The 24307-nt window shown below is 37.2% G+C and overlaps 1 protein-coding gene across 1 annotated transcript in view; it reads left to right on the top strand.

Annotated features, from left to right (window-relative positions):
- ZYG11A (zyg-11 family member A, cell cycle regulator) overlaps positions 1–24307 on the top strand; it is a 75396-nt gene that overhangs the window by 32976 nt on the left and 18113 nt on the right. Inside the window, exons 4-8 of the mRNA XM_019449268.2 lie at positions 12122–12262; positions 14834–15010; positions 17110–17174; positions 23524–23623; positions 23720–23773. Coding sequence (XP_019304813.2) covers positions 12122–12262; positions 14834–15010; positions 17110–17174; positions 23524–23623; positions 23720–23773 — 537 coding nt within the window. The remainder of the gene's footprint in view (positions 1–12121; positions 12263–14833; positions 15011–17109; positions 17175–23523; positions 23624–23719; positions 23774–24307) is intronic.

Below are 24307 nucleotides of genomic sequence, written 5' to 3'. Positions count from 1 at the left end.
TCTTAAGCCAGCCTTCTGTGGAGTGTAAGGTATGGCAAATTTAAAATTTAAATGGTTCAGAAAAACTTTATTTAATGGAAATATATATGTTTTAGATCAGATGCAAAGTATACTAAGTATCTTTGTTATTTAGGTTGATCAAAAATTTGCTTGCATTAACATGAATAAAATCAAATGTAAGCAAAGACCTTTAAACACAACAAATACGTTATTTATTGTACCCCAAATTAGAATGGGCAGCATGTACTTAATTCTTTTAAAATGGGCAGAAAGTGGGGGCGCTTGGCTGGCTCAGTCTGTATAGCGTGCAACTCTTGATCTCCGGGTCATGAGTTCAAGCCCCATGTTGAGCATGGAGCTTATTTTAAAATATAAAAATAAAAAATAAAATAGGCAGAAAGGGCATCCACTATTAGTATTAAGAGCCACACACATCTTCATTTGGTAGGAAATCCTTGTGAACCCCCTGGTGGGGTGTGGCGGGGATCCCTTCTGAAGATTGTTTTATAAGGCATCTTCAGGAAGCCAAGAAGAGAGGGTGAGACAACAGTTATCTGGTCTTCTGCTTGGTCATGTGGTTAATCCTTTGTTTCTTTTTCAGCTCTTAGATCTGGATGGTCATAAAACTTTTTTAAAAATTTTAGAATATATCCATTGTTTTACATTTTTAATGTGGAAGAGTGCCTTAGTCCTTCCTGTCCTTTGTGACATTGATATTTTTGAAGAATACAGACTAGCTTTGTTTTGTAGGCTTTTTGGAAGAATATTCCATTTTGGATTTGTCGAATGTTTCCTTATGATTAGGTTCTTCATCTTTGGCCAGAATTCCTTGGGAGGCGTGTTGTATCAGTCTCAAGAATACAATCCTGAAGCACACAGTGTGCCTCATTAGTCCTGTTACTTTTCATCATACATTCAAAGTATTGTCCAGATATTATATAAAATATCCAGTATAGATAAAATACTATCTATATAATATTGTATTGTTTCTATACTATATGGATAGTATTTTTTTCACTTGCAACTAATAAGTGATGTGTACTTGAAGACTATGCAAATATCCTCGTCCTCATCAAACTTTCTAATCTGGATTTAGCATCCATTGATGATTCTTACCTGAACCAGTCTTGACTGGAATGGTTGCAAAGTGATGATTTTCAAATCTAGTCCTCCTACCATAAAGAAGAGCCCTGCCTTCTGCATCTGTCTGTCTAACCCAACTTCAATGTGAACTCACTGATTCTTATTGTTTTCAGTGGTTTACAATTCAGTACTGTCCTTAATTATTTTGATGCCCAGTTTGTTACAGATTGGCCAATGGATGCTCCTTCATACTGGCTCCTGTGTTATTTACATGTCTCCATTATTATAATTGTTACTATTATTATTTTTTAAGATTTTTATTTTATTTTTTAAAATGTTATTTATTTTGAAAGAGAATGTGAGCAGAGGAGGAGCAGGGGGGGAGGGGGACAGAGGATCTGAAGCAGGCTCTGCAGACAGCAGTGAATCAGATGCAGGGCTCAGACTCACAATCTGCGAGATCATGACTTTAGCCCAAGTTGGACATTCAACCAACTAAGCCACCCAGGTGCCCCTTTGTTGTTATTTTGATCACTTCCTCACTTTCTAGCACATGAAGATGTTTTAGGCTTCATATACTTTCCTGTTCCTAGCCCTTCTGGCATTTCTACTAGGAGCCCTGGTTCCTTTTATTAAACCAATATCTGAGTACTAGGTATGTTCTTAGTTGTTGGGGTATCTTTGTTGTTGTTGTTGTTGTTGTTTAATGTGTATTTTGAGAGAGAGAGAATGAGAGGACGGGAGGGGCAGAGAGAGAGGGAGAGAGGGAGAGAAAGAATCCCAAGCAGGCTCTATGCTGCCAGTGCAGAACTCAATGTGGGACTTGAACTCAAGAACTGTGAGATCATGACCTGAGCTGAAATCAAGAGTCAGACACTTAACCAACTGAGCCACCCAGGCACCCCTGCATATTTTTGTTTTTAAGTCCCTTTTGGGAAACAAGGCTAAGGAGATATATGAAATAAGTTTCAGAGTAATACTTCCAAATGTCCATCCTCACACCATTCTCCTTTGCCTTTCTGCGTTCTTTACTTGCATTTCCTCTTTTCCACAGTGAGAACCTTCGTTCTCAAAACATTGGCACGTTTGCTTCATCCTACAGTACACGTAAAAGAGTTTTCAGAATAGTGAAACACAAGCCTGCTAAAAAGAATTGAAAATTTATTTGCAGTTCCTCCCCCACCCCCCCCCACCAGACTGAGAGTTTAATCAAGGTACTAAGCAGATGTATTTAGGTTCTCTTATTTCCTCTTCTTACACAATAGGTAGTATATACTTTGTATTTATTACTTAACAATATGTCTTGAAAATCACCCCATGTCAGTTCATATTTCCATTCCTTTTTTCTTCTTCTATTTTATTTTATTTATTTATTTTTTTTAACGTTTATTTATTTTTGAGACAGAGAGAGACACAGCATGAACGGGGGAGGGTCAGAGAGAGGGAGACACAGAATCTGAAACAGGCTCCAGGCTCTGAGCTGTCAGCACAGAGCCCGACGCGGGGCTCGAACTCACGGACCGCGAGATCATGACCTGAGCCGAAGTCGGCCGCTCAACCGACTGAGCCACCCAGGCGCCCCTCTTCTTCTTTTTTAAAAAATAATCTTTACCCCCAATATGGGGCTCAAACTCAGGACCCTGAGATCAAGAGGCACATGCTCTACTGACTGAGCCAAACACCCCTATATTTCCATTCTTTTAAGTTTTTTGGATGACAAAACATACATAACATAAAATTTACCATCTTAACCATATTTAAGTGTACAGTTCAATGGTATTAAACACCTTCATAAAGTTGTGCAACCATTACCACCATCCATTTCCATAGCTATTTTCATCTTGAAAAACTGAAGACTATGTACCCATTAAACACTAACTCCTCATTCCCCCCTCTCTCCAGACCCTGGTAACCCCGATTCTACTTTCTGTTTCTAAGTACATAAGTGGAATCATACAGTATTTTTGTGATTGGCTTATTTCATTAGCATAAATGTCCTCAAGGTTCATTTGTTGTAACATATTGTAGAATTACTTTCTTTTTTAAGGTTGAATTAAGTGTGTTATGTATATACCAATTTTGCTTATCCATTTATTGTCGATGGACCCTTGGGTTGGTTCCGTGTTACTTCCAGCTATTATGAATAATGCTGCTGTCAATAAGACTATTCATATATCTTTTTGAGACCCTGCTTTCAGTTCTTTTGATACAGACTCAGAGGTAGAATTGCTGGATTATATGGTAATTCTGTTTTTAATTTGTTGAGGAACTGTCACACTGTTTTCATAGCAGCTGTACAATTTTATATTCCCACAAACAATGCGTAAACATTCCAGTTTCTCCACATCTTGTCAACACTTACTATTTTCTGTTTTTGAACAGTAATGATCCTAGTGGGTATGAGGTGTATCTCTTTGAAGTTTTGATTTGCATTTCCCTACTGATGAGTGATTATTAAGCATGTTTCATGAGCTTATTGGCCATTTGTTTGTCTTCTTTGGAGAAAGGTCTGCTCAAGTCCTTTGCCCATTTTTGAGTGGGTTTACTTATTTTTCATTATTGAGTATAGAAGTTCTCAATATATTGTGAATCTTAATCCCTTACCAGAGATATGATTTGCTGATATTTTCTTTTTGTGAGTTGCCTTTTTACTATTGATATTATCTTCTGATGCACAAAACTCTAAAAAATTTTAGGTTTTATATATCATATATATATTTTTTCTTTTGTTGCCTGTCTTTGGTATCCTATGCAATAAGTCATTGCCAAATCCATTGTCATGAAGTTTTTGCCCTGTGTATCCTTTTAAGAGTTTTATAGTTTTAGGTCTTACATTTAGGTCTTTGATCCATTCTAATTTTTTTATATATAAAGTAAGAGCCTCCAACTTTAGTCTTTTGCATATGCATATCCAGTTTACTCAGCACAATTTCTTGAAAAGATTGTGCTTTCCTTGTTGAATGATCATGGCATCCTTGTAAAAGTCATTTGACCATATATACTAAGGATTATTTGGGGGCTTTCTATTCTATTCCATTGGTATATATGTCTGTTTTTATGCCTTTAATATCTTTTAGTAGTGTTTTGTAGTTTTCACCATATAAGTCACCTCCTGGGTTAATTCCTAAGTACTTTATTATATTATTGTAAATGGAATTATTTTCATAATTTCCTTTGCAGATTGTTCATTGTTATTATATAGAAATGTGGCTGATTTTTGCTTGTTGACTTTGTGTCCTGCAATTCTTTTTAGTTTCCTTTATTAGTGCTAATAGCTTTTTGTGTGTGTGTGGAATCTTTAAGGGGTTTCTGCATATAAGTTTATATTACCTGCAAACAAAGATAATTTTACTTTTTCCTTTGCAATTTGGATGTCATTTGTTTCATTTTCTTGCCTGATTACTCTAGCTAGGACTTCCATCCAGTACTATGTTCAGTAGAAGTCATGAAAGTAGGTATCCTTGTCTGTTCTTGATTTTAGAATAAATGCTTCCAGTCTTCCACCATTGAATATGATGTTCACTGCAGGTTTTTTATACATGGCTTTTATTAAGTTGAGGTAATTTACTTTGAATTCCAGTTTATTGAGTGTTTTTGCCATGAAAGGGTGTTGTCAAGTGTTTTTTCTATGTTAATTGAAATAATTATGTTTTTTCCCTTCATTCTGTTAATGTGTGTTATACTAATCAATTTCCATATGTTAAGCCATCCTTGCATTCCAGGAATAAATCTCACTTGGCCATGGTATATAATCCATTTCATACACTGCTGTATGTAGTTTGCTTATATTTTGTTGAATTTTGAATCACTGTTCTTTAAGTGTATTTATCTTTAGTTTTCTTGTATCTTTTTCTGGTTTTGGTATCAGGGTAATGCTAGCCTCATAGAATGACTTAGGAAGGTTTTTCTTCAATTTTTAACCTTTGAGAAGGATAGGTATCACTTCTTAAATGTTTGGTAGAATTTATTAACAAAGCCATCAGATCTAGGACTTCTGTTTGTGAGGAGATCTTTTAATTACTGATCCTATGTCCTTACTAAGTTACAGGTCTCTTAAAATTTCCATTTCTTCAGGATTTAGTCTTGTTAAGTGTTGTGTTTCTTGAAACTTGTCTATTTCATCTAAGTTATTCAATTTGTTGGGGCATAACTGTTCATAGTATTCTTAAAATTTTTTTAAATTTCTTTGTGATTAGTAGGAATGTTCCCACATTCATTTCAGATTTTAGTATTTTGAGTTCTGTCTTTTTTTCTTAATCCATCTGGGAGTTAGTGGTTTGTTAATTTCATTTGTTCAAAGAACCAACTTTTGGTTTTACTAAATTATTCTATTTGTCTATTCTGTATTTCATTTATTTCTGCTATAATCATTATTATTTCCTTCATTCTGCTAGCTTTGGGTTTAATTTGTTCTTTTTCTTGTTCCTTAAGTTGTAAAGATAAGTTGTTGACTTGATTTTTTCTTGTTTTTATTTTTCTTCTCTCTTTTTAAGTTTATTTATTTTGAAAGAGAGGGAAAAGTAAAGAAGAGAGAAAGAGAGAGAGAGTAGGTGCAAGCAGAGGAGAGACAGAATTCCAAGCAGGCTCTGTACAATGCAAGACTTGATCTCACGAACTGCAAGGTCATGGCCTGAGCTGAAATCAAGAGTCAGACACTTAACTAAGTCACCCAGGTGCCTCTTCTTGTTTTCTTCTCTTTTTTCTTTTTTTTTTAAGTTTATATATTTATTTTGAGAGAGAAAGAAAGTGAGCAGGGCAAGGGCAGAGAGAGAGGAGTCAAAGGATCCGAAGCAGGCTCTGTGCCGACAGCAGAGAGACCAGTGCAGGGCTCAAACTCATGAATTGTGTGATCATGACCTGAGCTGTAGTCTGACGCTTAACCGACTGAGCCATCCAGGCACCCCATCTTGTTTTCTTAATGTAAACATTTATAGCTATAAATTTCCCTCTTAACACTGCTTTCCCTGGGTCCTACCAGGTTTAGTATTCTGTGTTTTTGTTTTTATTTGCCTTTAAATATTTTCTAATTTCCCTGTGATTTCTGATTTGATCCATTGGTTATTTAAGAGGTGTTATCTAATTTCCATAAATTTGTAAATTTTCTGGTTTTACTTCTATTATTTATAACTTCATCTTGTTGTCAGAAAAGACACTTTGTATGATATCTGTTTTTAAAAATCTGTAGAGACCTAATTTCTGCTCTGACACATGGTCTATCCTGGAAAAGTCCCACGTGCACCTTAAAGGCTGTGGATGCTGGTATTGTTGGGTAGAGTGTTTTGCATATGTCTGTTAGATCTAATTGGTTTATTGTGTTAAGTCCTTTGTTTCCTTACTTCTGTCTGGTTCTATCCATTATGGAGTGGGTTATTGAAGTCTCCATTATTGTAGAAATGTCTGTTTCTCCCTTTAATTCTGTCAGTTTTTGTGTCATGTTTTTGGTTTTGTTTTTTGAGAGAGAGAGAGAGAGCGAGCATGAGCTGGTTAAGGGGAGGGGCAGAGGGAGAAGTAGAAAGAGAATCTTAAACAGGTTCCATGCTCAGAGCAGAGCCTGATGCAGGGCTCAATCTCACCATGATCATGAGATCATGACTTAAGCTGAAATCAAGAGTTGGACGCTGAACTGACTGAGCCATCCAGGTGCCCCTATGTGTCATATGTTTTAATAGTCTGTCATTAGATACATCAGTGTGTATACTTATTATATCTTCTTGCTCTACTGTACCTTTTATTGATATATAATGTCTTGCTTTGTCTCTTGTAACCTCTTCTGATTTTAAAGTCTATTTTGTCTGACAATAGTATAGTCACCCCTGCTGTCTTTTGGTTATATTTTCATGGAATGTTTTTTTCCATCCTTTCATTTTCCATCTAGCTATGTCTTTGGATCTGAAGTGAGTCTCTTGTAGATAGTGTATAGTTGGAGCATATGTTTAATTCATTCTTCCAATCTTTGTCTTTTGATTGTAGCATTTAATCCATCTACATTTAAAGTAATTAGTGATAAGGAGGGACTTATGTCATTTTGCTCTTTGGTTTCTATATGTTTTGCAGCTTTTTTTGTTCCTCATCTCCTGCATTACTATTTTCCTTTTGTTCAGCTGATTTTTTTATAATGAAATGTTTAAACTCCTTTCTCATTTCCTTTTGTGTATTTTCTGTAACAGTTTTCTTTGTGGTTATCGTGGAGATTACATTTAATATCCTAAAGTCACAATACTCCAATTTGAGTATCAGCTTCACTTCAGTGACCTAAAATACTGCTCATTTACATCTCCATTCTCAACCTTTTAATCAATGACATCCCCAAATTATATCATTATGCATTTTTTTGCCCCACAGTATAAAAATTGATAATTCAAGTTATAATAACACTAGCTTTTAGAGTAATATTTTTTTTTTTAGCAAATGTATTCGTTTCTTAAATCATGTAGAAAACAAAAAGTTACAAACCAGTTTTGTTGTTTTGTTTTTGTTTTTTTTTTTTGAGTAATCTCTACACCCAACATGGGGCTTGAACTCATGACCCTGAGATCAAGAGTCACATACTGTACCAACTTAGCCAGCCAGGTGCTCCTACAAACCAGTGTTAATATATCACTAGTTTTGTTTTGTTTTGTTTTTGTTTTTGTTTTAGTGTTTATTTATTTTTGAGACAGAGACAGAACACGAGTGGGGGAGGGACAGAGAAGGAGGGAGACACAGAATCAAAAACAGGCTCCAGATTCTGAGCTGTCAGCACAGAGCCTTATGTGGGGCTCGAACTCACGAACCAGAGAGATCATGACCTGAGACGACGTTGGACGCTTAACTGACTGAGCCACCCAGGTGCCCCAATATATCACTAGTTTTTTAAATGGCCCATGTATATACCTCTGTTGAGATCTTTATTACCTCAGATGGCTTATTACTGTCTGGTGTTACTTTATTTTACTCTGCAGGACTCCTTTGAGCATTTCTTACAGGACAGGTTTAGTGATAATGAATTTCTTCAACTTTTTTTATCTGGGAATGTCTTGATTTCTCCCTTACATTTGAAGGACAGTTTTGCTGGATATAGGATTCTTGGTTAACAGGTTTTTTTTTTCTTTTAACAATTCAAACATATCTGTTTTCCCACTGTCTTCTGCCCTTTAAAGTTTCTGATGAGAAATCTGCAGATAATCTCATCAGGGATCCCTTATGTATGATGCTTTGCTTCTCTTGCTGCTTGCAAGATTTTCTTTGTCTTTAGCCTTCAAAAATTTGATTATAATGTGTCTTGGTGTGAGTATTCTTGAGTTCATCTTACTTTAGATTTCCTAGGATATTTATATTAATGTCTTTAATCAAATTTGGGAATTTTTCAGTCATATTTTCTTCAGATATTCTCTCAGCCCCTCTCTCTGTCTTCTTCTGGGATGCCCACAATGTGTAGTTTGGTCTGCTCCTTGGTATTTCATAGGTTCCTGAGGGTCTCTTCACATTTTTATTTTCATCTTTTTGCTTTTTGTTCCTCTGACTCAGTCATTTCTGTTGTCCTGCTTTCGAATTGGTTGATTCTTCTGTCTGGTGAAATCTGCCTTTGAATCCCTGTAGTGAAGTTTTCGTTTCAGTTATTGTACTTTTCAGCTCAAGAATTTCTTTTCTTTTTCCTGTTTGTTTGTTTATTTATTTATTTATTTATTTAACGTTTATTTATTTTTGAGACAGAGACAGAGCATGAACGGGAGAGGAGCAGAGAGAGAGGGAGACACAGAATCGGAAGCAGGCTCCAGGCTCTGGGCCATCAGCCCAGAGCCCGACGTGGGGCTCGAACTCACGGACCGTGAGATCGTGACCTGAGCTGAAGTCGGACACTCAACCGACTGAGCCACCCAGGCGCCCCTTTCCTTTTTTTAAAAAAAATTTTTTAAATATTTGCTTATTTTTGAGAGAGAGAGAGAGTGTGAGCAGGTTAGGGACAGAGAGAGAGGGAAACACAGAATCCAAAGCAGGCTCCAAGCTCTGATCTGTCAGCAGAGAGCCTGACGCGGGGCTTGAACCCACAAGCCGTAAGATCATGACCTGAGCTGATGTTGGATGCTTAACTGACTGAGTCACCCATGTACCCCTTCTTTTTCTTTTTTATGATTTCTGTCTGTATTGATTTTTTTCTCTTTTGCTCATGCATCATTTCCTTGACTTTATGTATATCTTCCTTTAGTTCTTTGAACATCTGCAAGACAGTTGTCTAGAAGTCTTTCCTAGTAGATTTGCCATCTGTTTTTTTTTTTTACAGGGACAGTTTCTGTTGATTCCTTTTTCTTTCAAGTGAGCCATACTTCCTTAATTGTTTGTATGCCTTGTGATTTTTTTTCTTGTTAAAAACTGGACATTTGAAACTTATCATATGGTAGCTCTAGAAATTAGATTGTCTCCTTTCCCTAGGGTTGGCTGTTTTGTTACTGTGTTTGTTGTTGTTTTGTTTTGACCTGTGCCAGATATCAACCTGAAGTATAAACTTAAAGGTCTTTTTAGGTCTTCTCTGAATCTTTCTTGGGTCTGTGCAGTCACTTTGGAATTTTCTCTGTATATGCATTTGTTTTGAATGTTTTAGTCTTTAATGTCTGGCTTCCCAAATTAGAAAAAGAGTCAAAGGAAGACAAGGGGGATATAAAGGACACTGGCCCTTTAATTTCCCTGGAAGTCAGTTTGGTTGGAGGGAGAGGTGCAGCAATAGTGGCTTCTCACCTGCGTCCTGTACGCTGTTCTCAGAAGCAGCATTCTGTGATCAGAACACATATCCCTGATAATTGGGAGTCATGATCCTTTTTCCTTTCTTGGCTCCCACAAGCCAAGTGCATGCTGCCCTGGATGTATTTCTGGGGGCTGATGGGTGGGGGTGGACAGCTGTTACTGTGCTAAGAGCTGAAATAGATGGAAACGAATCACAATTTCCTGTCTAAGGCTTCTCTGGGAAATTGCAAGCCTTTGATAAACTCCTGGGTTCTGACATAGTCATATCAGACACATAATTTCCCAATGTACTTGTTGACTATGTGGGGACACAAATCTATGATTAAATATGTTAAATGTTCACCATCTGTCCATTTGCTAGAGTTACCTCCGTCATCTCTTGGTTACTGTATGAAACTTACTCTCTAGCAGATTTTCCAGGAAGGAGATTTGTGTCCTATTCTCTGAGTTCTTATTATTCAGTATTTTATATTTTTATAACCTTGATATTTGAAGTATAGCTTGGCTGGATACAAACTCCTTTTTTACCCTTTTCTTTCCTGGTTTCTTGAAAATTCTCCACTGTTGACTTGCTTTGTATGTTGCTTTTTAAGTTCCATGACAGTCTAATTCTCTGTGTTATTTATTTGATCTTTTTATGTGGAAGCCCTGCAGATTGTTTTTTTCCTTATCTTTAAATTTAATCTTTGTACTCTGATATATCTCAGACGATCTCAGTTAGTTGTCCCTGGTACTGGGTGGATCCTTTCAATGTATTGATTTAAGTCTTTTTAAAAATTATTTCTGGAAAGTTTTTCTAGATAATAGTTTTAAATATTAGTTTGTTTTCCCCTAAGGACCTTCAAATATATACATCTTGGATCTTCTTTGTCTTTTTTCCATAACAACACTCAATCTTAGACCATTTGTACTTTTTTCTTTCTTTTTGTTTTAAGTTTATTTATTTATTTTGAGAGAGAGAGAGAGAGACAGAGCACATGAGCAGAGGGTGGACGAGGGGCAGAAGAGAGGGAGAGAAAGACTCCCAAGTAGGCTCTGTACCACCAGCAGAGTACAATGTGGTGCTTGAACCCATGCACCGTGAGAACATGACTTGAGCCGAAGTCAAGAGCTGGACCCTTAACCAACTGAGCCACCCAGGAACCCCTGTACTTCTTTCTTTTTAAAAAATTTTGTTTTCTTGCATTTCTTTCCATTACTAAATGTTTATTCAAATCCACCCTTCCTTGGGTGCCTTGTAACTTAGTTTTTATATTTGATATGATTTTGTCTTTTTCTTTCTGAGTTTAATCAACCATTGTCTCATCTTTTCATTGAGGGTATTTTTTCACATCCCCAAATGCTTACGGAGAATATTTAATTAGATTAGTGCTGTGTTAAAATTTTCTTCTGATTTGTTGTTGGTTTATAGGAAGAATTTTTCTCAGATGAAATGTGTAGATCTACTGCTTAGAAATTTCTTATAAATAGCTATATATGGAATTGGTTTGAATTTTTTATTTTTTGGTATTTAATGGACATAGTTCCTACTTCAGAAGCATTGTCCATTAGTGATGTCAATCAGTGATGTGAGGTTTCTTCAGTGATAATGATATTACTGGTCATGGTAGAGTGGAGAGGGGATTGTTTTCATTTTACAAGATTCTGAATTTTCCCCTTTATTTTCTTCTCCACTACCCAGGAATGCTGAAAATTGGGTCATACTTAGTTTTATTTGCATTCCTTATTAATTTTATGTTTTGGATCATGGTGGGGGGGAGTACCGTTATCCTCCAGACCCAAAGTCTATATGTAGATTTTTAAAAGTTATTATTTAGGTGGTAGCAAGAAAGAATTGTGTTAATATTTAATAAATAAAAAGTAATACTACAAAAAAAGTCCTTTTCCCTTCCATTTTAGTTATTTTATGTGGCCTTTTACCTTTCTCTTATTATCTAATTTATTCTATATGAGTACTTAGAAAACATATGCAGTCATGGTTATTGATTAAAAATTTATATGCCACCCATTATTCAGTTGAAGTCTTTTTTTTTTTTTTTTTTTTAAGTCTTAACTGTAATATAGTTGTAGGGAGATGGCATTTCAGTTTAGCTCCATCACTGAATTGGTTTGTTAAAATTAGCACCATACTTCATCTCTCTGACCCCATCTGTAAAAATGGGAATGAGGAGACCGTTTACCTATTAGACTTAGAATTCAATAAGAGTAACTTTGTAAAGCACCTGGAACACTGAATTGAATACCTGTCATTGTTTCTAACACTCAAAACCCCTTAAAAACCTGAGTAGTGAAACCTATTGGTAATATTTTTGTTTTTCAGGTTGCTGGAGGAGCCAATATGAGCCAGATTTCAGAAGCATTGAGTCAATACAGGAATAGGTCATGTTTTATGAAGGAAGCCCTTTACAGGCTCTTCACAGAGACATTTTCAATGCAGGTAACCATGCCTGCGATTTTAAAGGTAACTATACCTCAGAAAGGTAGTTTTTGTTACCACTTTTTACTTAGTTCATTAAAGCTGTTCACAAAACACTGACTGCAATAATTTATATGCCTTATTCTATAGTGAGCCACAGTACCCTCACAGAGAAAGGAAAACAATGTTAGACTTAACTACTAGACCATTTCTCATTTTGAGCATCTGAATCAATTAGAATCATCCAGCATTTTGATTTTACCTGAGAAGGGTCTATAGGAGCACTGTACTATTTTGCCTACAATAAGAGATATAATTTATAAACACAAAGTCACTTTGCCCTAAGTGTTGTTTCTTATTCATTCATTCATTTGGTTACTCTTTGTTTTTTATTTAAAAAATGTTTTTTAAATGTTTACTTATTTTTGAGAGAGACAGAGACAGAGTGTGAGTGGGGGAGGGGCAGACACAGAGGGAGACACAGAATCCAAAGCAGGCTCCAAAGTCTGAGCTGTCAGCACAGAGCCCAACGCGGGGCTCAAACTCACGAACTGCGAGATCATGACTTGAGGCAAAGTCAGACACTTAACCGACTGAGCCACCCAGGCACCCCATTTGTTTACTCTTTAAAATCTAACCTCTGGTTTTCTAAAAGAAAACATCAGTATCTCCAACAAGAACAGAGCAAAATGTAATAGTTGAAGGTGGCCAAATCTACCATTTAAAGTATTTTGTGAATAAAGTAAAATTACCAGTATTGGTAGGTCCAGGCTTTGGTTTACAGAAGAATGAAATTTTTTTTTATTTTTATGTTTATTTATTTTTTAAAAAATTTTTTATTTTTTAATGTTTATTTATTTTTGAGACAGAGACAGACCATGAACGGGGGAGGGTCAGAGAGAGAGGGAGACACAGAATCGGAAGCAGGCTTCAGGCTCCAAGCCATCAGCCCAGAGCCCGACGCGGGGCTCGAACTCACGGACCGCGAGATCGTGACCTGAGCTGAAGTCGGACGCTCAACCGACTGAGCCACCCAGGCGCCCCATATGTTTATTATTTTTGAGAGAGAGAGGAAGACAGAGGATCTGAAGCGGGCTCTGTGCTAAGAGTGGAGAGCCCGATGTGGGGCTCAAACTCATGATCCGTGAGATCATGACCTGAGCCAAAGTTGGACGCTTAACTGACTGAGCTGCCCAGGCGCCCCTACAGAATGAATTTATTTTAAATGTTACTGGAAGTATTAAGTGGTTTGGGAAAGAAAACTGCAGTTATTTAGAGTGAAATGTAACATGGAAATGAAGAGTCTTAAAGTCACTGTCTTTATTATTTGTAATTCTTTGCATTTCCTTAAAAATATGGATATTTCTGCCTCATGCGAGATTAGATTTGTTCATAACCTAAAAGCAGCACTGTATAAAGAGAAAAAATTCTGGACTTTTCTCATTTGTAATGATACTGAATTTGGTGTTCTAAAAGTCCATTTCATATCAAAGATTCTATGATTTTTGATAACCGTGGTTTTTCTTTTATTATTTCTGCATATTTAATTTGCAGATGATGGCAATCCAATGAAATCCTAGGAGCAGTTTAGCAATATAGACAACAGTCATTTTTTTTCTCTAGTAGAATGTGTCCCAGGTCTGTGTCTGTCTCTAGGCTCCATTACTTCATGCAGCTGTCAGAGTGAGGGGCTCTGGTCTCTTAAAATCATGGTTCATGCAAGTATCAGCAGACTAGTTTCTGAGGTAGATAGGGATGATTATTATCCCTGTTGGATAGACAAAACAGATTGCTTTGTCCTTAAATGTTAGAGCAGGGGTGGTCTAAGGTTAGAATGGCACCTCCATTTTACATGAGTGTTGTAGGTCTTTCACAGTTTGTCTTCCAGTTACCTTTCTAATGTTATGCTTTACCATTTTTCAAATGCTTTCAAAATTCTGTTAAATTCAAATTTTCTCCTCCGCTAACGGATTCATCCCATCCTTTTGTTTATTTTGTGTATTTCCTTATCACCTTTCTCTTCCTTGGGAATCTCCTCTTCATTTCATCCCTACCTCCATCTTATTCTGTCCAAATCTTAGCTGCAACCCTGCTTAAATGTGCTCTCTGAATGAAGTCTTCTGATTCCATACCAGAAATGATTGCTCCCTCCACAGTGACCTTAGGCAGCACTTTATGTATACTTCTTTTATGATACTTTCTTTTTTCCAGTTTCATGTTTTGATAGCCCTCACAGTATCCTTTGTTTACATACCTTATTTTTCTCACAAGGCTTTATGTTAAGGAATTAGGGTGTAAGTGATTCATGTTTGTGTCCCCTGTAGTGCTTATCACAATGCTTTGTATGGAGTGAGGTTCGATAAAGGATTATGAAATTACTGAGGAAACAGAAGTCCAAAGAAAGGAAGTGACTTGCCTTTAGTCACAGAGCTAGTTAATGGCTGCATTTGGATTGGAAGGTATTGCTGGTGTCCTAAAATAATAAATGCTGAGGATAGGGAAAATCTGTTACTTTCTGGCCCAATGAACAGATATTTTTGCCAATTAACACAAAAACAAGACAGTTTAAAGAATGCTAATGTTGTCATATGCCACTAAAAACAAGTTCATCTTCAGCTTGTGGCTGTAGGAATGAGGAATCATCCATTGGATTTGCCAGTGCAGTTCACAGCCAGTGCTTGCGCCCTCAACTTAACACGCCAGGGCCTGGCCAGGGGGATGCCTGTTCGTCTGTTGTCAGAGGTCACCTGTCTGCTTTTCAAGGCTCTGAAAAATTTCCCCCATTACCAGCAGGTAATTTGAATTGAATACTTGACTGTGCTTCTTACTTCAGGGCAAATACATGAAAAAAATTATTAGTATTAGTTATTATTAGTTTTAGCATTATTTTCTTTTAATTTTTCATCCTACCTGAAAGAATGAGAGAGAGAATAAATAAGGAATTTATATTTGTTATAGAAAAAAATAGCAAATTTGGATAAGCAGTTGGGTTCAAATTTTTAAAATTTCTCAAAAACCAGTTACCCAGAAACCCATGTACTGTTAACACTTCAGTACATCGTTATAAGCTTAACATCATATGTGAAAGTTAACTTGAATTGAATCATCTAAATATAAAAGGTAAAACCCTAAAACTTGTAGACGAAAACATAGGAGAAAATATTTGTGACCTTGAAGTAGGCAGTTTTCTTAGGATACAAAAAGCACACATCATGAAAGAAAAATAATAAATTTAGAATTCATCAAAATTAAAGCTTCTCACACACATACACAAATTGAAAAGGGTGAGCTGTGGGCTGGGAAAAATGTTTATTTTGTATATATGAGAAAAGACTTTTATAGAAAATATAAAAAAAATCTCTTAGTAACACAAGATAAACCAGTTTTTTTAAAAGGCAAAAGATTTGAGCACTTTACCCAAGAATACATGCAGATGACAAATGAGTATGTGACAAGATGCTCAGTGTGTTTAGTTATTAAAACCACATTGAGATACCACTGCATACCTAGTACTACTACACACTAGATTGGTTGAAATTAAGTGTTGGCAGGGGTGTGGAGCAACTGAGATTCTCATATATTGATGTTAAGAATGTAAAATGATGCAATTACCAGTTTGACGTTGGCTTGCAAAGTTAGACATATACCTTCTACACTACCTAGTCATTCCACTACTAGAGAAATGAAATCATATATTCATACAAAGACTTCTACATGAATGTTCATAATACCTTTATTCATAACATATCTCCTAAAACTGAAAACTTTTCAGTTGCTCAGCAACAGATGAATAGATAAATTGTGGTATGGTCATATAGAAAGATACTATTTGGCAATAAAAAGGAAAAAAGTACTCATGTGCAATATGGATGAATCTCAAAAACATCATATACTGAGCAAAATAAGCCAGACACAGAAGAGTAGATACCATATGATTCCATTTATGTGAAACTTGAGAAAAGATTAGTCTCTTAGGACAGTGTAATTTTCTGGGGTTGAAGCCTGTGAGGTTAAGATTAACTGGAAGGTCATGCAGTGCAACTCTTTGGGGTGATGGAAATATTTTTTATTTTAACTATGGTGATGGTGGATGGTAGTGGTTACACAGCTGTATCAATTTGTCAAATCTAATTGAAGTATGTACTTAAAATGTAAAATTTTTAAAATACAATAAGGAAGGTGGTTTTTCCTCATTAAAAAAAAAAAATCTATTTCTACTTTCTGTTGAGAAGTTGGAAGCTCCTTCACAGTTTGGTGTTAATTCCTACATGGAAGGCATCAGTTGGAGTAAGAACTGCCCCTATAAGAGGCCATTAATTCTCATTTGCCGTAATTCCTACAACTGCTCTGCTCTGTCACATTCAGCCCACTTCACTTGTTTGTTACTGCCCAGTTCCTGTTGGCATTTCAGGCTTGCTGGCCCTGCCTCTTAAACTACTTCAGTCATACAGGCCTACTTATTATGGCCTTTCAAAGAAATGGTATGTTTTTCTATTCCTACAGCTTTCCCATGAAGCTTTCTCTTTCTTTCCTGTCTCTAATGGCCCAGTTTCATCCCTGCTGGTCTTAGGTAGCAGGTATAACTCTATCACATAGTTATGAGAGATCTGGTAAGGACATTTGTAGATGGCCCAGGCTTCAGGTAATTGATTTAGACTGACCCATAGTCAGGCCATTGGGGTTCAGGAGAAAAGACCCCACTTTGTCAAAAAAAAAAAAAGGTAGGGGGAGGATTGTTCTTTAGGCCAGAGGTAAATGTGACAGGGTAAGATTAAATGAACTTGGAAGTACATAGAGGCAGGTACACAGTGAGCTCTCAGTAAATGCCTAGAATCTTTATTTAGAATGGGGTATACCTTTGCTCAAAATTATTTTTCTTTATTTCCTTAAAGTTACAGAAGAATTGTCTTCTCTCCTTAACCAATTCCAGGATTCTTGTGGATGTTCCATTTGACAGGCAAGTATAAAACTTGGTCATCTGATTTTGGGGTGTTGACTAGTGTTACTCTGAACATTGTTGGCTTTGGTTATTAGCTTATTAGCAAGGGTTTGATTAAGGCTGGGCTAAGGTGTTTGAGGAGAATGTTCTGTTGAGCCTCTTCCACAGAGGTGATTAGAAGTACCCTACAGATGACCCTTGAAAAAATGCAGGGATTAGGGACACTCACACTACACCCCCGCCCGTCAAAACGCATGTATAATTTTGACTCAACCAGAACTTTACTAGTAGCTTGCTATTGACTGAAAAGCCTTAGTGATAATAGTTGATTAACATGTATTTTGTATGTTAAATATTATATATTATATTCTACATTAAAGTAAGCTAGAGAAAAGAAAATGTTATTAAGAAAATCATAAAGAAGGGGCACCTAGGTGGCTCAATCAGTTAAGCATCTGACTCTTGATCTAGGCTCTGGTCCTGATCTTGCTGTGGATTGAGCTCCGCATTGGGCTCTGTGCTCTGACAGGCAGTCTGCTTGGGATTCTCTCCTCTCCCTCTGCCCCTCCCCCAGTCATGCTCTCCCCAAAAATAAATAAATATTTTTTTAAAAAGAAAAAATCATAAATAGAAAACAATACATTTATAGTACTGTACTGTATTTATTGATACCAAAAGTTTATATTATCTACTTCTAAGGTGAATCTTCTGTCAGTACCTATATCAATATCATCTACAAAACACTGTAGATGTTTTATGTATTACTAACGCTAGATATCAAAAATGAAAAGATAATGTGGGGTATCTGGCTGTTTTAGCAGAGTGTGTGACTTGATCTCAGGGTCATGGAATTCAAGCCCTACATTGGCGGTAGAGTTTACTTAGGTTTTTCTTTTCTTTTTTTTTTTTAATGTTTTATTTATTTTTGAGAGAGAGACAGCATGAGCAGGGGAGGGGCAGAGAGAGAGGGAGACACAGAATCCGAAGCAGGCTCCAGGCTCCAAGCTGTCCTCACAGAGCCTGATGCAGGGCTTGAACTCAAGAACTGTGAGATCATGGCTGGAGCCAAAGTCAGCCACCCAACCAGCTGAGCCACCCAGGTGCCCCGAGTTTACTTAGGAAGGAAGGAAAGAAGGAAAGATAGTGTGAAAAATATTTATTTACAAGTGTATTCATGCATTGATAATGAAGAAGCAGCAATATGATTGCTTTATGGTAGTGTAGTATAATCAATGAATTGTTTCATGGTAGCCTAGCCTTACACTAATGAATGAATTGCTGTAAAATTTTCATGGCATAGAGTAAAGCAGTCATATTTATCATACAGTGTTGGAAACATTGTTACTTAAAAAAAAAACAAAACAAAACTACTGGGGTGCCTGGGTGGCTTAGTAGGTTGAGCATCTGACTTTGGCTCAGGTCATGGTCTCAGTTTGTGAGTTCGAGCCCTGCCTTGGGCTCTGTGCTGACAGCTCAGGGCCTGGAGGCTGCTTCTGATTCTGTGTCTCATTCTCTCTCTGCCCCTCCCCCACTTGTGCTCTGTCTCTCAAAAATAAATAAATGTAAAAAAAAAAAAAATTAAAAAAAAACAACAACTACTTGCTTTTGATAATAGGCTGAAATGCAGTTTCTTCAGTTACGGCAGAGGCATATTATATGGTAATGTAATTCTTGGAAAGCAAAATTACAAAATGATAAAACTAACATGTTTTTAATCTTATATTAAATATCACTTACCTTATGCTCTATAAGGGTAGGCTGTCCACTTCCATGCAAGTCTTGCATGTGATGTTGTACATCATGAATACTTAGGCATTAATAAGGACACAGAAACCTCTCATACAATTCTTGCTATACAGTTATTAGATGTTCATATGAAGATACATACACAAAAGAGAGGTTTATTAACTGTAGGCATGATGATTATTTACTGCTCATTAAGTGGAATTGGATCATCATAAAGGTCTTCATCCTCATTGTTTTCATGTTGACCAGGCTGAGGAGAAAGAGGAGGGGTTAATCTTGCTGTCTTGGGGGTGAAAGAGGTGGAGGACATGGAAGGGGAGGCAGCCACACTTGGTATAACTTTACTACATCATAATTTCTGTCTGACCTCTTTGCTTTTTCATTTCTCTAGAGATATTTCTATACAGTACCAATTTTTCTTCCACCATTTGCTTTAGTTTCATTGTCCGTATTATAGAAGGGTCCATGTTATAAAATAAGTCAAAAGCAGTCTTGAATAATTGGGATCCTTCTGCCCGACTGTCTAATGTCAATCTATTATCTGGTACTGCTTCTCTTACATCTTCTTCCTTGCCGTCCAGCACTGGTTTGGAAGCGCTCATCTGTATCAAATTGACATCTGTTAATTCCTCTGGTGTGGTGTCTGTTAACTCTTGAATTTCTCCAAGATCTGTATCTTGAAACTTCACCCCCCACCTTTTTTTGGCCATATCTACAGTGTCTTTCATGATTTCCTTGATTGGCTGTCATAAATCCTATAAAGTCATACACAGCAAATGGATACAGTTTTCTCCAGCAGAAATTTATTGTCTCAGGCTTGATGGCTTTTATGGCTTTTCCTGTAACAATAGTTGCACCTTCGATGGTGTAATACTTCCAGACTTTCATGATGTTCTATTGGGATTCTCTTCCAAAATGTTGACAGTCCTTCCATAGAGTACTGTGTGTAATGAGCCTTAAAGGTCCCTATCACCCCTGATCTAGAGGCTGAATTAGAGACCCTGTGTTTGGGGGCAAATAGACCACTTCAGTGCTTGAAATCATGGGGTTCTGGGGGCCAGGGGAATTATCCAATATGAAAAGAATTTAAAAAAATTTTTTTAGCGTTTGTTTATTTTTTGAGAGACAGAGTCAGTGCAAGCGGGGTAGGGGCAGAGAGAGAGGGAGACCCAGAATCTGAAACAGGCTCCAGGCTCTGAGCTGTCAGCACAGAGTCCTACGGGAGGCACGAACCCACAAACCACGAGATCATGACCTGAGCCAAACTGGACGCTCAACTGACTGAGCCACCCACGCACCCCAATATGAAGAGAATTTTAAAGGCAGTCCTTTATTGGCAAGGTAATTCCTGACTTCAGGGACAAAGTATGGAACCAATCCATAAAAAGGATTCTTGTACAGGCCTTCTTGTACAACCAAAAGACTAGCATCCTATGTTTATCTTTTCCCTTCAAGTCTTTGGAGTTAGCAGCTTTATGGTTAAAGGCAGTTCTTATCGTAAAACTGACTGCATTTGTACAAAACAGTAGAGTTAACCTATTCTTTCCTGCCTTAAGTCAAACCTCTTTCTAAAAAGCAAACTATCTTTGCTGGCATTAAATTTTGCAATTTTAGGGGCACCTGGACTGGCTCAGAAGTACCTGAGGCTTTTTTTTTTTTTTTTTTTAAGTTTATTTATTTATTTTGAGAGAGAGAGCACACGTGTCAGCAGGGAAGGTGTAGTGAGAGAGCCAGTGCAGAGCCTGATGCGGGGCTCAAACTCGTAAACCATGAGATCACGACCTGAGCCGAAGTCAACAGTCGGATACTCAACAGACTGAGCCTCCCAAGAGCCTTGGAAGAACATATGACTTTTGATCTCAGGGTTGTGAGTTCGAGCCCACTGGTTGTAGAAATTACAAAAAATAAACAAATTTTTTTTTGCAGTTTTAGATCCTTTCCCTTCCTTTTCCTTTAACTTGTCATATGGTCACTTTTTCTCAAGTCGTATTAGAGTCTATAACTATGCTTTTCTTATGGCAGTCCCTGCCCACATAAAAGCTGCATTTTCAATAAGATAAAAGGGTGTTTTGCAAAAAAGCATAAGGTTTCATGATAGCTGGCATAGCTGCAGCAACACCTTCACCAATTTCTCTTTTCTTTTCTTCCTTTTTTACTGTGGTCTTTATTCTGGATTCATTTATGAAATGATGGGCACCCCAGCTGCAGTCTTCAATCTATGGTAGATATCAGGCAGTTCAACTTTTTCTTGTAATGGCATGATTTTTCTTTGTTTCTAGGGAGCACTTCCAACATCATTAGTGGCATTTTTATATGGGTCTCATGGTGTTATTCAGGGTTTATAATATTTTACTAAACAGTGAAAAATATGTGAGTACTGCAAGAGATTGCTTTTTACTGCTGTATGCAGTTTACTGGATGGAAAACTGATCATGTCGAGTGATTAATGTTGCAGGGCATTTTAAGTGGATATACACACACACTTGAGCTCATTGTAATGTTAACAGGAGGTGGCTGTGAAATAATTACGGTAGTACAGTATGTAGTACAGATAACTATATAGTTACTTAATACTGTATGTTTGTTTACATTTATGTTGACTGGTGCTATGTATGGTCTATAAGTGTTTGTGTAAGTTTCAATAAATTTTAACCTTTTATGGTAGATGTGTATACATTTTATGGTAATAGTAAAAGAAACCAGTAACAAGTATCCATGTATGTTTTGTATAGTTATAAATCCCTAACTTTTTCTTATTTTTTTGATATTTCTGGGCTATGAGGTTTATTTGTGAGTTTTTTCAAATTGTTGCAAATCTGCAAAAAAATTTTCCATTGTGTCTATTGAAAAAAACTCTGTGTTTAAGTGGACCACAATAGTTCAAACCTATGTTGTTCCAGGGTCAACTGTGCTTGCAAATATTGTCTCTCAAAGTGATTCCAGTTCAGGGTAGTAAGTGTCAAGAACATGGGCTCCAGAGAGTCAAACATACTTACTTGAAGCTTGACTCATTTGTAAAAGTTTCCTCATTTGTAAAATAGTGACTCTTATGAGGATTAGACATGATAATGTTTGTAAAGTACTTATCAGGGTGCCTAGCTTAAGAAGTAGAGCCTGTTTAGGGGTGCCTGGGTGATGACTCAGTAAGTTGAGTGCCTGACTCTTGATTTCGGCTCAGGTCATGATGCCAGGATTGTGTGTCTGAGCCCTGCATCAGGCTCTGTGCTGAGCTCAGAGCCTGCTTAAGATTCTCTCTCTCTCTCTCTCTCTCTCTCTCTCTCTCTCTCTCCCGTACCTCTGCTTCTCTCTCCAGCTTGCACTTTCCTTAAAAAAAAAAAGTCTCTTCTAAGTATAGTCATTCTTTTTGTTACTATTTTATTGAAAATAATTGAGAAAATCATCATCCTGGACTCCAAAGGGACTCCTTTTGAGGCCTTTATAGTCTTCCAGATTCATGAGCTCAGAAACATTTATAATAGTTGCTGCTAACAGCAGAAAAATTCAGCACAGGCTGACATGAACAAAGCCTGTGGTATGTGGGTGTGGAGTGTTAGGCTAAGCCATTCTCAAATCTAACTGAAATGCGTACTTAAAATGGGAGTTGACTTTTTTTTTTTTTTAATTTTTTTTTTTTCAACGTTTTTTATTTATTTTTGGGACAGAGAGAGACAGAGCATGAACGGGGGAGGGGCAGAGAGAGAGGGAGACACAGAATCGGAAACAGGCTCCAGGCTCCGAGCCATCAGCCCAGAGCCTGACGCGGGGCTCGAACTCACAGACCGCGAGATCGTGACCTGGCTGAAGTCGGACGCTTAACCGACTGCGCCACCCAGGCGCCCCAAAATGGGAGTTGACTTTTAAAGTTAGGGTCTTCCTCATTAAAAGGGTCTTCCTCATTAAAAAGAAAAAATTGATTTCAGTCTTCTCTTGAAAGTTAGAAGATCTTTCTCATCTCAGTCTTCATTCCTACAATTGTAGTCAATAGGAGCTAACTACTATCTGCCTCTATAAAAGGGTATGAATTCTCTTTAGCTATGTGCTTTGTTTGCTATCCCATTTTAGCACTGTCTACAATTCATATTACAAATTACTACTTGTTGGGTGGGTTCTTCCCATTTTTCAGACCCATGAAAGTAGGAACTGAATGGTAAGTTTTTCCTAGGTCTGCTAATCTTATTTGTTTAAAAAAAAATTTTTTTTTAACGTTTATTTATTTTGAAGGAGAGAGAGCATGAGCAGGGGAGGGACAGAGAGAGAGGGAGACACAATCTGAAGCAGGCTGCAGGCTCTGAGCTGTCAGCACAGAGCCCAGCGAAGGGCTCAAACTCATTAGCTGTGAGATCATGACCTGAGCCAAAGTCAGATGCGTAACCGACTGAGCCACCCAGGCGCCCCTGCCTGCTAAACTTACTTTGAATTCTGTGCATTTTGCTTACATTCTTATTTGCCTACTGTCCTCTTCCTCTTCTGACCTTCTCTTCTTTTTGCCAGATGCTCTTGATTTTCATGCCTGAGGGTTTAGAAATCCAAGATACAGGGTTTGTTGGGGAGGTTAAGTGATTTCTTCTTTCCTCATGTACTGTTTAAAACTTCATTGTGAGAAAAAAAACTGGTTTTTCAGGTTTGATGCTGCCAAGTTTGTTATGAGATGGCTTTGTAAGCATGAGAACCCCAAGATGCAAACAATGGCAGTGAGCATCACCTCTATTCTAGCCCTGCAGGTATGTGATTGCTAAAGTCCAGATTTCTCTCCTGAGTCTTGATGGTGCTCTGATAGATGTCCAATGTTTTACTTTCGGCTTTTTGTTTGCTTACAGCTCTCATCTGAGCAAACTGCACAGCTGAAGGAAGAGCTCTTCATGGCAGTTAAGGTAAGTTGATTGTCGCTTTTATAACCCTTTTTTTTCCAATAAAAAAACCTATGAACATAATTTTAAAAGTATAATCATTCTAAAAGGCTTATAAATGAAAACTCTCTAAAGACCTGCTCCCCAAAAGAAACTACTTTCTACTCTTAGAGCTATTTCTTTTGGTATTTACCTCCACATCTCGAAATAAAATGCTTTTAACTTGATTTATCAATTTTATATGTTTTTTAGTGATTCTGCTGCTATAGTAAATAAGAACGTAGCTCTCCCACATGTATCTTTAAAGAATTTTTTTACATGTATGTATGTATGTACGTATGTATGTAATTTATTTTAGAGAGAGAGGGAGGGATGGAGGGAGGTATCCGCAGAGAGAGAGAGGGAGAGAGAGAATCCCAAGCCGACTCTGCGTGGACAGATGCATGTATTCAACACAGGGCTCAATCCCACGAACTATGAGATCATGATCTGAGTCAAAATCAAGAGGTGGACACTTAACCAACTGAGCCACCCAGGTGCTCCTCTCCTACATGTATC

This window comes from Panthera pardus, unplaced genomic scaffold (genome assembly GCF_024362965.1).
Source record: "Panthera pardus isolate Hobbes unplaced genomic scaffold, ASM2436296v1 HiC_scaffold_11, whole genome shotgun sequence".
Taxonomy (NCBI): Eukaryota; Metazoa; Chordata; class Mammalia; order Carnivora; family Felidae; genus Panthera; species Panthera pardus.
The sequence above is the reverse complement of the archived record's forward strand: the minus strand, read 5'-3'. Positions and strand labels throughout refer to the sequence as shown.